Here is a 15,273-nt window from a genome sequence, read left to right as displayed (position 1 = left end):
AAAGATTCCTAACTTACCTCAGTGCAGCATGAAATTAACAACTGAACAGCCAATCTTTAGTAAACTACCATCCACACTTATCTTGTCCACATTTCCTTTCTGTTAATTTGCTTTCAACAGTAACTTTTTCCAGGTTGGTTTTTTTTTCCTTCATCTGTAGTGCAAACTTCAAGAGTCTTCCTCCATGCAAAATTCACTCATGTTTGTTTCTCACCTGAATAAGAGTGTTGTGTCCCCTCACTAGATATTGCTGATGTTCCTCCAATTGCTGTAATGCCTTGTTTTTTGTTTATTGATTTTCGGAAAGATTTGCTAACATCTTTACTTTTCAATTCCTGAATTATCTGGAATAAGAAAAATAGAGAGCATTTTGTGATTTAACATAGCTTCAAATAATTAGGTGATAACTCACATAAGTAGTCCAGAGTTGGTAATTAACAGCTTTTTTTTTTTTTCAGAGCAGAAGCCCATGTAAATACCAAACAAAACTCCTCTATGGGTAAAACTAGTTTAAAACTCTTCATGAAAACTTGCATGCTGGATATCTAATTTCTAAGTACCTACAGTCCTACCTTATCAGGCCATGCTATCTAAAAAACTAGATATGCAACAATCTACAGAATTTTTCCACTACATTGGATATGCCAGTGTCTTAAATTTGCCCAAATACTGTTCTCAAAACTGTCAATCAATTATAAGTAACAGAAGCAGTTCAGTATCTGGATGCAAACATTTGCATCTCATTTATGAGCCACTGACAATTACAATCTTGGAAAGAAAGATCAGTAACTACTTCAACAAGCAACCTGCTGCAATTAGCAGCAGTACTCTAAACTCAAAGCAAAAACTAATCATCCCCAAACACACACACAAACCAACAGCCTGAAAAGTATCTCTTAAATAAAGCACACTAGCCATTGATCACATCAGAAGTCTAAACTTTTCAAATTTTTTCGCTAGAAGTGGAAAACTATACCTCACTCCCTGTAAAAAATAATCTTTAGTTTAGAGAATAAGCATAGTAGTGCATACCACTAAGAGAATTCAAAGGCTGGTATGTAATTATTTACTCTTTTGATAAGGCAATGGCTGACCTAACAGTTCCTAAAATATGTAGTCCATCCCCACTTATTTGGAGAAACAAAGTAGGAGTGATTGAAATTACTGTGCTCTCACATGCTGCCCCTGCCCAAGTAAGATCTACTAAATAAAATTGTAAAGTGATATATGAAGACTGGAAAATACACAGAATATTGTAAATTGACACAGAAAACCTTCCCATGCTCAAAATACTAGTTATTTGTATCAAAATAGTAGTTAGTTATACTACTTAATTCAGTTTTCTGTCCTACTTCTCAACCAGTATCAGACAGTAGAGAAACATCCAAACAGGATGCCTTACAGAGACAAATTCTTCAAAGTTTATTCTCCCATCCTTGTTGGTATCTGTCACTGCAATGATTTTTTCTACAATCTCCCGGACTTTGTAACCAGGCAAGGGCAGACTTGCTTCTTTAAACAGGTCTTGAAGCTCATAATCACTGACATACCCACTGTTGTCAATATCTGCAAGATGAAAGCACGATGAAAGTTGTTTTCATATTTATGCAAAGAACCAAGTTGAGAAAAATAAAGTGTAAAAAACCGCAAACAGTTCTAGAAGACTAGTATTTATTCTGACACAGATAAGCAAGCATGAAAGAATACTTGTGGATTAGAGGCAAAGCTGGTGAGTTGTGCCATCTTACATGTTTTCTCAGGAACTCTCTTATAATCCCAAAGCACAGGTATAACAAGATGCTAAATTTGTAAATAGCCAAGTTTAAGCTTTTTTTAAGACTCTAAACAAAATTTCCTATAAACCTTCAAGCGAAAGGGAGATCAATTATTATATTCCTATTGTCAATATAATACCATTTACAATCAGAAAACTCAAATTTGATGCGAATTGGTATTAGAAGAGCACACTTAGACAAAAAAAATCCTCCTTGCACAAGAACTCTACTGACTCTAGATTTTTGTTTCTTATCTAGTAGACATTTACTGTTCTTCAAAACATTTGATGGGGTTAGGCTTATCTGTGAAGAATAAACCTGGGATGATCTGTATCTGTTTATTAAAGCTGACCTTCCCTTATCTGTTAACTTGTGCTGTTGGGAGAAATTTGTACTGCCACCTTCACTTACACTTGCCTCCCAAGACCACATGTCAGCTATTGCTAAGTACAGCAAAGTATCAATCATTTTTTTCAACAAGAACTACAGTGTAGCTCTGTAACTGTGGAAAGAAGTGAATGGCTGTATCATGTGAAAAATAAATTAAGGTAAATTCACTATAATTCATGTTACTCATGGTGAACAACAGAGCAGCACAGTAGAAATCATAAAAATACCCTTTGTACTTCCACCTTAAGCTACCTGTGCGCAGAGAGCTGTCACAAATTCTTGTCTTAGTGTAACAAAGCATCACTTTATAAACCTTTTTTTAATCAAATGTTATGTGTAAATTAATCACAAATTAACTGTTCCTATTTTTTTATATCTATTCATGTTTCCATATACTTATCTATACGAGCAGAGTCTGAGAATGCCTCACCTGTAGTGCAGTAACTGCAATGGAGAGAAGTACTTTTAAAAGCACAAAAGCTATGGTCCATACACAATACAAATGAAGCTCAAATATGTGAAATCATGTCCAGAATAACTAGTGTTGAATATAATATCCGTAACTTTATATTTAATGCTAATATTTTCTATGTTTGACAACAATTTTCAGACTCTTCCAGGATCATATTAAAGCTCCTGAAAAATATGAATAGTATTTTCCCAGTTCTCCCAATGATGCATCTAAGGTAAGTAAGAGAATGTCACAACTAACAAAATGAGTTAGAAACAGAAGCAAGATGATGTGGCTACTTTTCTGCCTTGTCAAGATGCTCCCACTTTCATTATTTTTGATTATTAGTTAAAAGACCTCTCTTTATATTGTCTCTAGTATCAGAACTCAGCCAATAACACCAGTGTATGAATATGCATCACATTACAGAAGGGCAAGTAGAGAAACATGCTTTCATCTCTAGCCATAATTCATTGCTATACAGTAATTTCCCTCTAATCCATACAACACTATGCAGCTTCTGTACAGCTTCAGAAGGTGGCCACAGTTCATGTCTGAAAGGCTAAAAACACCCTGTTAAAAAAACCAACACAAACCAACCAACAAAAAAACCTCACAACAACAAGCTACTTTTTTGTTTTCAATACCACCAACAATTCACAAATCACTACACAGACAAACTTTGTATATATATGTATTAATGCATCCACTGTCTGGTCTGCAAACATACCACGACACATGTAGTAACAGGGATGGTCTAAAAAGCAGAAGACATGCTTGTGAGCTCATTCAGGACTACCAGCTATTTTATTTCTCTAGGTTCATCTTTCACTGAGGCTGTTTCAGTGATGACAAGCAGAGAGTTAGATACATGCCTTTTCTCTGTTTACCAATATATCTGCAAGCAATTTATCCATAAAACACAAGGGAAATGTAAAAATGAAAGAAGAAATAAAGCTAAATTAAGCTTAAAATTTATTTTATAGAAAGCATAATTCAGTAAGGAATAAAGTGCTTTTCAGCAAGTAGGAGCAATACAGACAGTTCTTAGAGCAGAAAGGTGAAAACATGCAGGAAGGACAGTGGGAAAAAAAGCAGCATGGAGAAGGTGAAAACCAACCAAAAAACTGTCAGACGAGACCAGTGAGTATCTTCCTATCCTAACACCTCCCAGTAAATTGATACATTTACCATATATACCTACAGTGCTCTTTTCTTTCATCTGCCTTTCCAGCTTCTGCAGACTTCTTGAGGTACAGAGTATGTCAAGAGGATTGTTTAATAACAACTCATTCATTACCTTCTATTAATGTATAATGTATCTTATTCAGTTAGCACTTCTACTCTTTTTTGATCTCAAAAACATTCCAAGACAACGCATTATTGGTTGTATTATTTGTCATGAAGAAAAGTTGATTATTTTTATTTTAAGCTTTCTTACTCTCTACTAGGCAACACATAATACCATGGACAGAAACGGAACAATTCCCTTTTCACCTTTTCCACACTACTCATGGTCTTACAGATCACTAACACACAGCTTCCCAACAGTCTCTTTATCAAGCTGGAGATGCCTCATATTTAAGACTTCTTGCCTAAAACAACCCTGTTCCTCATTGTCAATGATTACAAATATGTTTTTTTGTTTGATTTGCTGAACTGCACAGTGACACATCACCCTCTCACAACTGCAGAAAAAAGAAATAAAGCAGACGGGCACAACAGTATTGCATTCTAGAAATAAGGGTTAGTTGCTGTATAATTTCTCATTTTACTTACTCACTGATTAATCTGCGAACATCCTGTCAAGCATACAAAATTGTACAGTTATTTATTAACATCTGCTAACAAGATCAAAAAATTGCCGAGCTGAGTTTACTTAAAATGTAACATCCAATATAGAGGAAGAGAAATTACTAGTTCACCACAGCATGCAAGTAAAGTGAAAACAAAGTATCAGTAATCTAACATGAAAATACATATTTAACAGTTAAAAGTTTAACCAAACATTTTTTCCTTCAGATTTTAGACAATCAAAAAACTGAATTTTGAGACCTATCGTACCACATAAACAATGGCATAAATAATACAACTGCCCAGCCTGAAAATTGGTTTGTTTTCATTGCTGAAGTTGAAAGAAATAATAAACACACAGTTTCAGTGAAAATAAGGGGGTTTGTGTAAATGTGCTTATTTGGTTTATATATTACTGGCAACACAGAAGGAAACCTTGACCCTATCAAAACAAAAGGATCCATAAAGATGGCATCTGTATTATTTTAATATTTAAAACATACCTATTTTACTGAATGCTTCTCTTAGTTCTTCAAGCTCTTCACGAGATATAGTAGTTATGTTGTTTTCCATCTTTGGACAACAAAAGTGTCGTCCTCAATTGCTTATACCTAATAAACAGAAATATAAGACACTGTAATTCCAAGTACATACTAATATAAATTACCCATCTTTTCAATACCAAGTACCAGACCTGAATGACATTTCCAGGCCTGGCACACTTAAAACATTACAGACAACACTTTAAAATACATCAAACAGCTAAGAGTTCTTTTCATTGTAACAGTGACTGAAAATTCAAAACAGCAGCACCTGTTTTCATACACTTGATGTTTTAATTTGCACAGAACAATCACTGACCAACAATCTGCCTCCACTGCATGTTTTTCCAACATAAAAATAATCACCTTACATTTCAACAAATAATGTTTAGCAAAAAATATTTCTAAGTGCAATGCAGTATCCTTGCCAATTTAGTGCTAGGATTTAGTCCTGCAAAGCACTGAGCACTCCAACATTGGCATAGTAGTAAACCCCAGTGGGACACTACCAAGTACCTGCAACCAATCAGTGGGTTAATGCTGAGGAGCAGTCCAACAGCTGCTGCAGAAGTTTTCACCTCCAGACCTTTACTCCACCCTTCTGACAAGCTTGTTGTCTCATAATACTGTCAAAGGCCAAATAAAGGCTTTTATAGAGCAAAGACTGGAGTCTCAATGTGAATCTACTTGACCCAACTCCATAAAAAAGCAACACAAAACAGAAGGCACTTTTGCAAGAGCCGATGAACCCCTATGCAAGATCCTTGATCATTTCCTCTTACTGAAGCCTTACTACAGTATGATGCTTCAGACCTTTGTTAATAAGTGTGAGTTTGTAAACCAGTCTCACATGATTGGCTCTAGATGCAAACTGATACCTACATTACCAGTGCACATACCATTGGCATACTCAAAGTAGGCCCAGAGCAGCACCCACCTCTGTGTGCAAGGCTCTGAGCAGCACTTGGCTGTAGAGAGCAGCAAGTGCTGCAGGTGGTGCTGTGCCTACCATGCAGTAAAGGGTGTGTCTTTACTTTTACTTCATAAACCCAAGTGACAAAAATCCATCCACCTTACAGTACTATTTGCATCAAGTTGCCCTACACTTGGTGTATGTTTTCCCTTCTGGTTTAGTGTTTTAGATCAAGAACAATATTCCTGTAAGAGAACTCTGTATGGGAAAGAATAAACTATATTATACCATGAGGTACTCACTAAGAGTTCTTGTTTATTTGTAATGAAGAAGATACTCTGAAAAAAAAAAAATGCTAGAAAGGTCTCTAGAGCTAAAAAAGAAATGATGGACAAGGCATCCCACATGTAGCTAAACCTGTATGCATAACGACACAAGTGATGCTCATGAGCTAGCAATGAGTAGTCCCCAACTTTTTTCAAAATGTTATTTTTAAATAAACAAAGCAACTATTTTTTCACATGACTATACAATACTGTGACTTTTTAAAGAATGAAGTAACTTGTAATTTTTATCTTCTGCTCTTTAATCTTTGGGGGTTATATTTTGAAATTTGTGTTTATCTGAAACCATTACACATTTCCTTCAAGATTAAAATTACTTGGAAGTTAAGATTCTCATTTAACAAACTTCTACCGAGGATCATGTTTTTAAGAAAAAAAAAAAAAGAGACATGGTGAAACATCTTGAGATAGCAACTGTATTGGCAGACCATTCAAGAACATTTTGTCACAGTAGTGACTGCTGTCTCAATGTACAAAAGTACCTGCAGCATAAGTATTTACCTACACTTACACTGCTGCATAAGAGAAAAAAACAAGTTATGGGCACTATGTAACTGATTCTCATCTCAGCCAATGTTTCTGCGTCTTTTAAGGCAGTAATTTACTGATCTTCCATGATGTTATATAAAGTTTTCATAATAATTTAGGGTTTTTCCATGATGCTATATAAAAAGAGTTCTTAAAGAACATGGGTTATTTTAATGAGATCCTGTCTACTTTACTTGGGTCAGTTTTTTCTCTGTCTTCACTGGGACTGTTCCTGTGGGTCACACAGGATACAGCCTTGAGTGTGGGTGGAGAGTTAAGTATTTTTCCTTCATGTCACTCAATCGTATTTAAGTGCTAGATTTAAAAACCTACTCATCCATTTTGCTAAGCTTACTAGCAACATGTACCAGTCTTTATACTAAAAAGAAAACACCCAACCATTTAAAACATATATTAGAAAAGACCAATCTTACACAGAGATGTTTATGGATGTGCAAGTACCTTGATTTAAAAACTGATGTGGCAATTTAAAATAAGTAAATAATAAACTGTGGAAAAATTGGAGGGCAAAAAAGAATAATCAAACATTTAAATCTAAATTAAGGAAATTTAAAGGACTCTGAGGCTGCAAAAAGACAGAAGACAGTCCTCTGAAATACAGAAAAAGCATGTCAAAGCATAAGTGAAATAGTAACCCATGCAGGTGCAAAAGACAACATTTCTGTCATACTGTTAATGTTTTAAATGATTTACCATTACCATGAGTCAGATATTATCAAAACCAATTTCTGCAAAGTTGCAATGCAATTAGTTTCACTCCTCCCTTTTTATGATTCATAATTTAGATCTTCCATCATACCCTATTTCAGAAAATAACAATCTTTGATTTCCAAAGATGCTGATTATGTCAGTAACACAGCAGAAACATCTGTTCTTGAATGAAGCAGAAAACTAAAGCTAATACCTCTGCTCTAAAGAGACAGTCTTAAATACCCTATTATATAATTACAGGGTAAATTAGCTGGTCAATTAAATGGCAGAAGTGCTACAATCATGGTTCTGGCATTCGGGAAAGATCTAGTCTGAGCAATCAGAGACAACACCTACACTAGTCAGGCTTTTCAGACAATTTCAATAACAGAAACAGGCCTTCTATCTAAGCTAATAAATACCTTGCACCCAAAGGTTTATCATCACCCAAGATGACTCAGTCCACAGGCAATTCAGACAAGATTTAACACTAAGCCTCCAAAGGTACATGTCTATTGGAATTACAACTACTTGCCAAAAGGTATTATTAGTTTACAGAGAACACATTTGTCTGTACTGTGATAGCGTTCACATGACACTTAGATTTTCTGTAGTCTACGCTTACATTAAACCACCTCCTGCTGCCCCAGGACAGGGTAGGTACAAACACTGGTTTTATGCTGAGAAACTGCCCATGTCCTTTTTTAAGTCCCCACCAATACACTTAATATGAACTGATAATATTTATCTATCCCTAGCCTATCTTCTAGGCCTGGAAGGCTTTTTGTACCTAAAGACAATTCCCTGGAGTCTACTGAAAACATTCCATACCCAACCCTAATACAAACTACTGCTGATACCATCATAGTATTTCTTTGTGTGCAGACAAGTACCTGTGTCTGAGCAGCCAAGAAGGATCAAGCCAGCAGGCCAAACAGCAGCTCCTGCTGTTTTTTTGGACTTGTTATCAAAGCTGTCAGAAAGAACCAGAGCATCTAATTGGCAATCAGGCCCAATAGTTTTCTCCATTCTTGCAGGCAATTGGCAATTTCTTTTCCAGCTCTTCACTTCAAATTCTATTTGCCTTGTTTCCACGTGCAGCTGCTTCAGCAATAATAACAGACATTCCAAATGCTGACTCAAGAGCTTATTTTCTTTTGTTACTGTTTTTGTCTGGCATTACGGACACACCTCCTCCCTCCCTAGTGCAAATACCAGTCTCCATGGCTGCATCACTCTGAAATCTGATGTTTCCAATGACAGCCAAGCTAGTATAATTCAAAAATGAAGGTTGCAAAGAAGAATTACTGCTTTTATGTCAATAATCAGCTGGTTGTTAGTACGTACTATCTACAATTACAAAACATTAAAATTCTGCTTCTCTTACTGGGCTTTGAATCAAACTGCTATACATTTTAATGCAAAAAGCCAACCAAAAGCCCCACAAACTCCTCAGTTTAACTTGTAGCAATGTGAAAGGACAAATTATTTTAGGTGTTTCATTTCTGGTCTGTAATAAAACAGCAGTGGAGATTACTGGAGATTAGCTTAACTTCCTGGGGTAAGTCTTAATCTTTATGACAAAATGATAAATCAGTAGGGTTCAGTGACTTGATAATTTTTTAATTATCGTTGTTTACACTGGTATAGGATATGGAAAGATAGCTTATCTTTCCCATGTCTGTGAAAAAGCTGCAGGAGGCATAAGTAGAACTACACTTCACACTATCAGAAGCTGATCACAGAATACAGTCCTCCTAACCCAGAAAGAAATAATCTAATACACCTGTAGAATGATGAGCACTGGGTCTTACAAATAAAGGAGACATAAAAATAGACCCACTCCTAATGCAGCAAAGAGGATGCTTGTAAACCTTTAAAACAGGACAGCACTGAGAGGTCAAAGTAATTAGCTATATAAATAGATATAACTGCACATATGAAAAAAAACCACTAACTGCTGAAGAACATTGCTAATTTTTCAAAGAGACAAACTATAATTATGGTATCAGATACAGTTATTAACAGAGAAGTATGAAGTAGAAAGTTCTTTAAATATCATCCAGTCAGTGTGAAGCTTCACAACCAGAAAGCGCCAGAGGGGTATGTTTCTCAACCCAGGCAAATACCAGGGCTCATAAACATGGCTGGATGCATTTATGACCATCAAAAGTATTTAATTACTAGAAGTTAAGAGTACAGTAATGAAGTTATGCTTTAGTATATAAACCAATAATCCATGGAATTTTCCTCAGTGTTCTACATACAACATTAAAGAGGAATACTGGTGGTTTTTTGGTTGCCTTTTCTTAACATCTTCCAAACTGTATGCACTGATGTTTGCCAGAGGAAGACTATCACACCAGCCAGAGTGATAAATTTTGTGCCCATGAGATATGTATCTTATGTGAGGACTAAAAAACTTACATTGAAGTTAATTATTCACTCTAGAGGAATTCATTCAACATAGTACAGTAACTCTAGTGAATAATAAAATCAACATTTTCCACTATGCCTTTAAGATAAACATAGGTGTGTCACAAAAAAGCAAGCAGTAAGCTGTGATACCTGACTGTTAGACTGGTCAGGGGCCTGTTCTGGCTTTGCTTACCATGGTGTAAGTACAGCATAGTTTCATGAAGCTTAAATCAAGATGAGGAACAATTCTATTAGTGAGTAGGTACATGTTTACTTCAGAAAGATACCTTTTAATCCAAACAAAATGCCTCCATCTTCCTTTGCCTGCCTAGTACACAAAATAGCCATGGAAATTCATCAACAGTATCAGTTTCACATAGTTTCCTTCACATGTATTATTCAAGAGGATCTGAGACAGCCTGTGCTTTGTACTGTTGCATTCAGCACTCCAAATGAAAAAACATCAATGGAAACCTTACCTATGGCAGAAGGATGAAAAAAGTCCTACTTCTAGGAAAGTAATTTTGGAAACATACTATTGTTATTATTTCCTAAACATTCAGAAAATCTAACCTGTCCACAGTTCAGCTACATCAACACTTTGGGCTGAATTTGCCCAAAGTAACTATCTCAGACCATGTGTGACCTGTTCTAGTTTGGTTAATTAGTTATTCTTCTAAGATCTGTCTACCCCATATCAACAGGCAAAGCGATGCCTGCTCATACACCATTAAACCAGATATTATCTGATTTATAAACCTTATAAAATTTCTGCTTGAATCTGCTGTGTCAAGGATTATTTGAGGTTGTACTCATCCATTTTGTTAATGTGTGCATGCTGTAGTCTACAATTGCAGTTACTATGCAAGAATTCACCTCTGCAATTGCTCCTTCCAATATGCCAAGAGAAGGCACAGCACCTTCCCCTCCACTTCCAAAGACTAAGAGGAAAGCAAAGAAGCAAACTCCACTCTTCCAAATGCCACAACAGATTACAGGCCACTGCTCTACTTCTCATCAAATCTGCATTTATACAAGCAGCTGTAGTATTAATGAGCACGTCATAAAAAGCAGATCTGAAATAGTGGCATTCTCTGTGAAACTGGGATCAACACTACAAGCCCTGCAGAGCTCCATGCACAAGTTATGGCTTTCTAATTCTACTTTCTGATGTTTGTAAATACAGTCATTCATAACACACTAGTTGTGGTTATATCACTTTTGCAAGTAACACAGAACAACAAATTGTGTATTTCTGCAATACAGTGCATCCTGGACTTCTTAACTGTTAGCAAACCATTTCCACATGAAAAAGGTATGCACAAAGCTGCTTCCATGCAACAAGTAGTTTATCTTTAGGACTTAGTACCAGGCAAGTCACTATTGGAAATATAGAAACACTATTTCTCTCATAGATCTCTTGATAAGAAACAACACTTCTGTTTTTCAGAATACAAAATCAGACAGTTTGCAAAACAATATACCCTTTAATCTGAAGCAAAATCATTGCAATATTGAGATGGGCTTTATGTTTTATTTAATCAAAACTTCAAGATTAAGTATTCTGAACTATCTGCACATTTTTTGTGCAGGGAGTATGGAATCAAAGTATACAATATGAAATACTAAACAGCTGTGCCACAATAAGCAAGAAATTAAGGGACACAAAAATAAAGTTTCCCTACAAAATCTCTAATTCAAAGAACTCTTATCCCAAGTAAAGGCTGGAGATAGTGAATCTGCTAAAGTGGCACATGCTTTTAGTTTTAGTTTACACAACCTTTGCCTTGGTGAAAGTTCAGTAACAGCACGCACATGGTAACCAAGATCTGTCAAGAGAAGTGCAGAAACTTAAGGACAATGAAAGGACAGAAGGAATCTGAATACACTTAAACCATAAATCTTAATTGCCTTTTTATGATGCTGTATCAGTATCTTTCATTATCAATTTCAAATATTGAAAATATTTGTTTCATTCCTGAACAACATAAAAAATTAATCAGGAAAAAGAACACAGAAGCCATCAGGACTTCATGCTAAACAAACATATTAATGGCCCACTAATAAGAGACCGTCTCCATTAGAAAGTGTTTTCAGAACTTCTTGCAAATAAAAGAAGCTTATGTTCTCATGAAAATAGAATAAACAAGAATAATCAGTTGTCATCCAGACTAGAAAAGAATGGTCCTTTTACACTCTTTACAGAAGTTTGAGCCTACTACTTGCAGGCAAACAGCCTGGAGACAGAGCTAAAGTGTGAACACCATAATGTTTACACTGGTCCAGGAAACATTTGATTGAGCCCTGAACAAAAAACAGATTTGACTTTATTTCAACAGGTTCAATCAACTTAATATACTTTTTCTTTTTAAATGACCTTTTCTTATCTCCTCTCACCAGCTATATCATTTGCCCTCCTGATGGGTCATTTGATACTCTCCAAAAATCAGTTTATTTTACTGAAACCTATGCCATATGCTAACCAGTCATTTGGCTTCCCTTTACACACGTCCTATCCTCTTTCCTGGAGAGCTTCTGCCAGCTCCCACTAAGCACTTCTTCTGTTCTTCCTATTCTACAAGGCTACCCTTGCCTCCACATCCACCATCTTTACCCATATCAATGTCTTTGGCTGAGCATTGCTTACAGGCATTCACCCAGTGACCAGGCAAATGCAGTGTCTCTGGAAGGCTGGGTTTGGTCAGGAACGTGCTTTCCAGTTAGCATTGGAATCTGATGCCTGAAATACTGCCACCAAAAGCAAGGAAAAAATACTGGCTAAACCACCACAGCCATCACAGATAGCACAGGGTGCCAAACCCAGAAATTGTGTCAAGATTAATGCCTAAGGTCAAAACACCACAGCAGCGTTACCACGCAAATACATGTTAGATGGAAAGAATCTATCATTAACACCTAGAAAACTTGATGGGAAACTAGGAAACAATTTGTCATAAACCCATTTTATTACCAGTCACTGCTGTGAAGAAGAGAAATGCTTTTTAAGTCCAAACTTGGTGTCTCCGTTACATTTCATTAAAGGAAACCACACTAAAATATAAATGGAAAGGCTACACTTAGAAAAAGCAAGTTCATTCAGGCACTCCATCCCCAAGTCATTCCTTTGTGCCCAGGCTGACATTACATATCAAGTTTACAACAGCAAAAGGGAGTTAAGACACACCAGCAAACGATACTTAATCTCTTTCTTTCTTAGTCTAGGTTTATGCACATACAACTTTTGTTATCATGCAACTACAATGACAAACAATAATTGCATTATTTTTATAGGAAATCCCCAGATAAATATTCTCTGATACATATCTTAATTAGGAAACAAATCCTGAAATTCTTCTGGAAACAACTGCAGCAATAAATCATCTGTGCACTCAGCAAAACTCATGCTGAGAGCTCATGATATGCTGCCAGCACCCCCATTTGACAGAGGAGCTTTCTGTGTGTCCCAAGACTCAAAACTTGGGGTTATGTTTTTGTTATTCTTTCATGTCTTTATTAAAACATACCACCTCTACTTAATTACTAAACAGGAAATCTAACCTAAAGGAATAGTCATAACACCAACTTCTCAAAAAGAGTCACAAGTCAGAATCTAACAAATATTTATCAAATGGTTTTTAAATTGCTCCTATGGAATGACACCTGGCTTGTTTTCAGATACTTCATGTCATTCTCTGAACTCTTCAAGCTTTTTTCTGTAACTGGAAAATTTGTTTTAAAATCCTCACATCCTCACATAATTTCTCAACTCCACAAACCACAACTTTTGAAAACATCTTCAATTTTCATTGAAAGCTCTGTCAAATTATGAGAACTGATTATATTGTGCAAGTCACTGACACACCACCTTCTGCCTCTGCACTACAATTTAAATAGTACTTTTCTACAAGTGATAGTGCTATTAAAGTCAAGTACTTGCAATGTCATCTCCACCTCAGTATTTATAGTAAGGAAAGAAAAGTAATCAGAAACATTAAACTAAAACAAATAGTGCAGCTTTTCACCATCTACCAGCTTCTAACGCAGCAGTTATTAGTAAATTACAATTTCACATTTTATGAGTTTCACAGTTTTTTGGAGTTCGCTGGATTTTGCATTCCATCTACTACAACCAAAGTGTTCTCATGCTCAGCTGTTTAATCTGTCACAAAATCACTGATTCTCTTACAACATTTTTTGTGAGGCTTTCAGTTTTTGTCCCAAGCCTCTATTTCTTCCAGATTCAGTGCTGCCCGAGAGGTAGGACATCCGGTACTGGGTGTTCATTGCTAAGGAATTTATCCTTCTATGGCACTCATAACTTCAGAAAAGTGTATTTTTCTTTAGCCAACTGGAACATATGAACCATTTTTCTCCAACTGCGACAATAACATTTAGTTAGCATGTAACTTAAAAATGAAAACTATGAGTAAAGCTGTCAGTGAACAAACAGCCAAAGAGGTAGGAGAGAGATCTCAGAACAGTGCAACTGCAGCACTCCAGACAATTACTGCCTTTACCTTCTGTATGCCTGCTCTCCAGTAGTCTGAAGTAGGAAACCTCAGCTTACTACAAATACCTTAACTCCAGCAGAGTGCCACAGGCTAACTCTTACTAATGAACTTAAATTTAAGGTCACCCCAGAAGTTAATCATGTGAAGATCATTAAGAGTAACAACAGAAACGCACATTCATTCTCCCACCCTCAGCAATTCTATTTACATCCATATGTTCTCCATATTTTAGCTAATTGCAGTTACTAAATAAGTACCAAATAGGTGTTTGTTTTTCAGTTTTCATTAATTATCAGATGGCAGCATGGCCTCTATCACCTGCTAATTCCTCAACTCTACATGGTTCAAAAGATAATTAGAAGATTAGACTGATCAGGTACTATACTACATGCAAGCTAGGATTTCCTGTCATGGAAAATTCATAGGTTATTTTTGTTTTTCTTTTTTTCATTGCTCAAGCTAGAGGAAATAAGGAGGGTCTTCAAGACACAGCAAAAGCCACTGGCAAAACCATCCATTTTCTGCAGCCCACAGATGCATAAACACTGCCCATCTGCCAGTTCACAGCCTTAAGGAGCTATGTTTGCTGCTGTGCTGAGGGTAAAAGGAGCACATTAGTAAATCTGAGTAACTAAAACTAAAAAGACTATTGTTTGTGGCTTCTAAACTAGAAGACTATCTGGGGCACACATGAAGTTAATTTGCTGCTACTGTAGCTCTCAGTAATTAGGCCAGAAGAAAACTTACAACTGTTGTTGCCAACTGTCATTTTTAATAATATTTTGAAGAAGAAATTTCTGAGCAAATTATTTTCTAAATTATTCAAAACCTCGTCCTTAGATTTCTTATGATTAGGAGATAACTTTCATTTAAAAACAGTCATTTCTGATGTTTTG

General features: G+C 36.0%; 1 protein-coding gene across 1 annotated transcript in view; it reads right to left on the bottom strand.

Moving 5' to 3' along the window:
• PLS1 (plastin 1) overlaps positions 1–15,273 on the bottom strand; it is a 42,745-nt gene that overhangs the window by 18,948 nt on the left and 8,524 nt on the right. Inside the window, exons 2-4 of the mRNA XM_051626686.1 lie at positions 4,914–5,021; positions 1,403–1,566; positions 215–344 (exon numbers count right to left, since the gene is read on the bottom strand). Coding sequence (XP_051482646.1) covers positions 215–344; positions 1,403–1,566; positions 4,914–4,983 — 364 coding nt within the window. The 5' untranslated portion in view covers positions 4,984–5,021. The remainder of the gene's footprint in view (positions 1–214; positions 345–1,402; positions 1,567–4,913; positions 5,022–15,273) is intronic.

This window comes from Apus apus, chromosome 8 (assembly GCF_020740795.1).
Source record: "Apus apus isolate bApuApu2 chromosome 8, bApuApu2.pri.cur, whole genome shotgun sequence".
NCBI lineage: Eukaryota > Metazoa > Chordata > Aves > Apodiformes > Apodidae > Apus > Apus apus.
The sequence above is the reverse complement of the archived record's forward strand: the minus strand, read 5'-3'. Positions and strand labels throughout refer to the sequence as shown.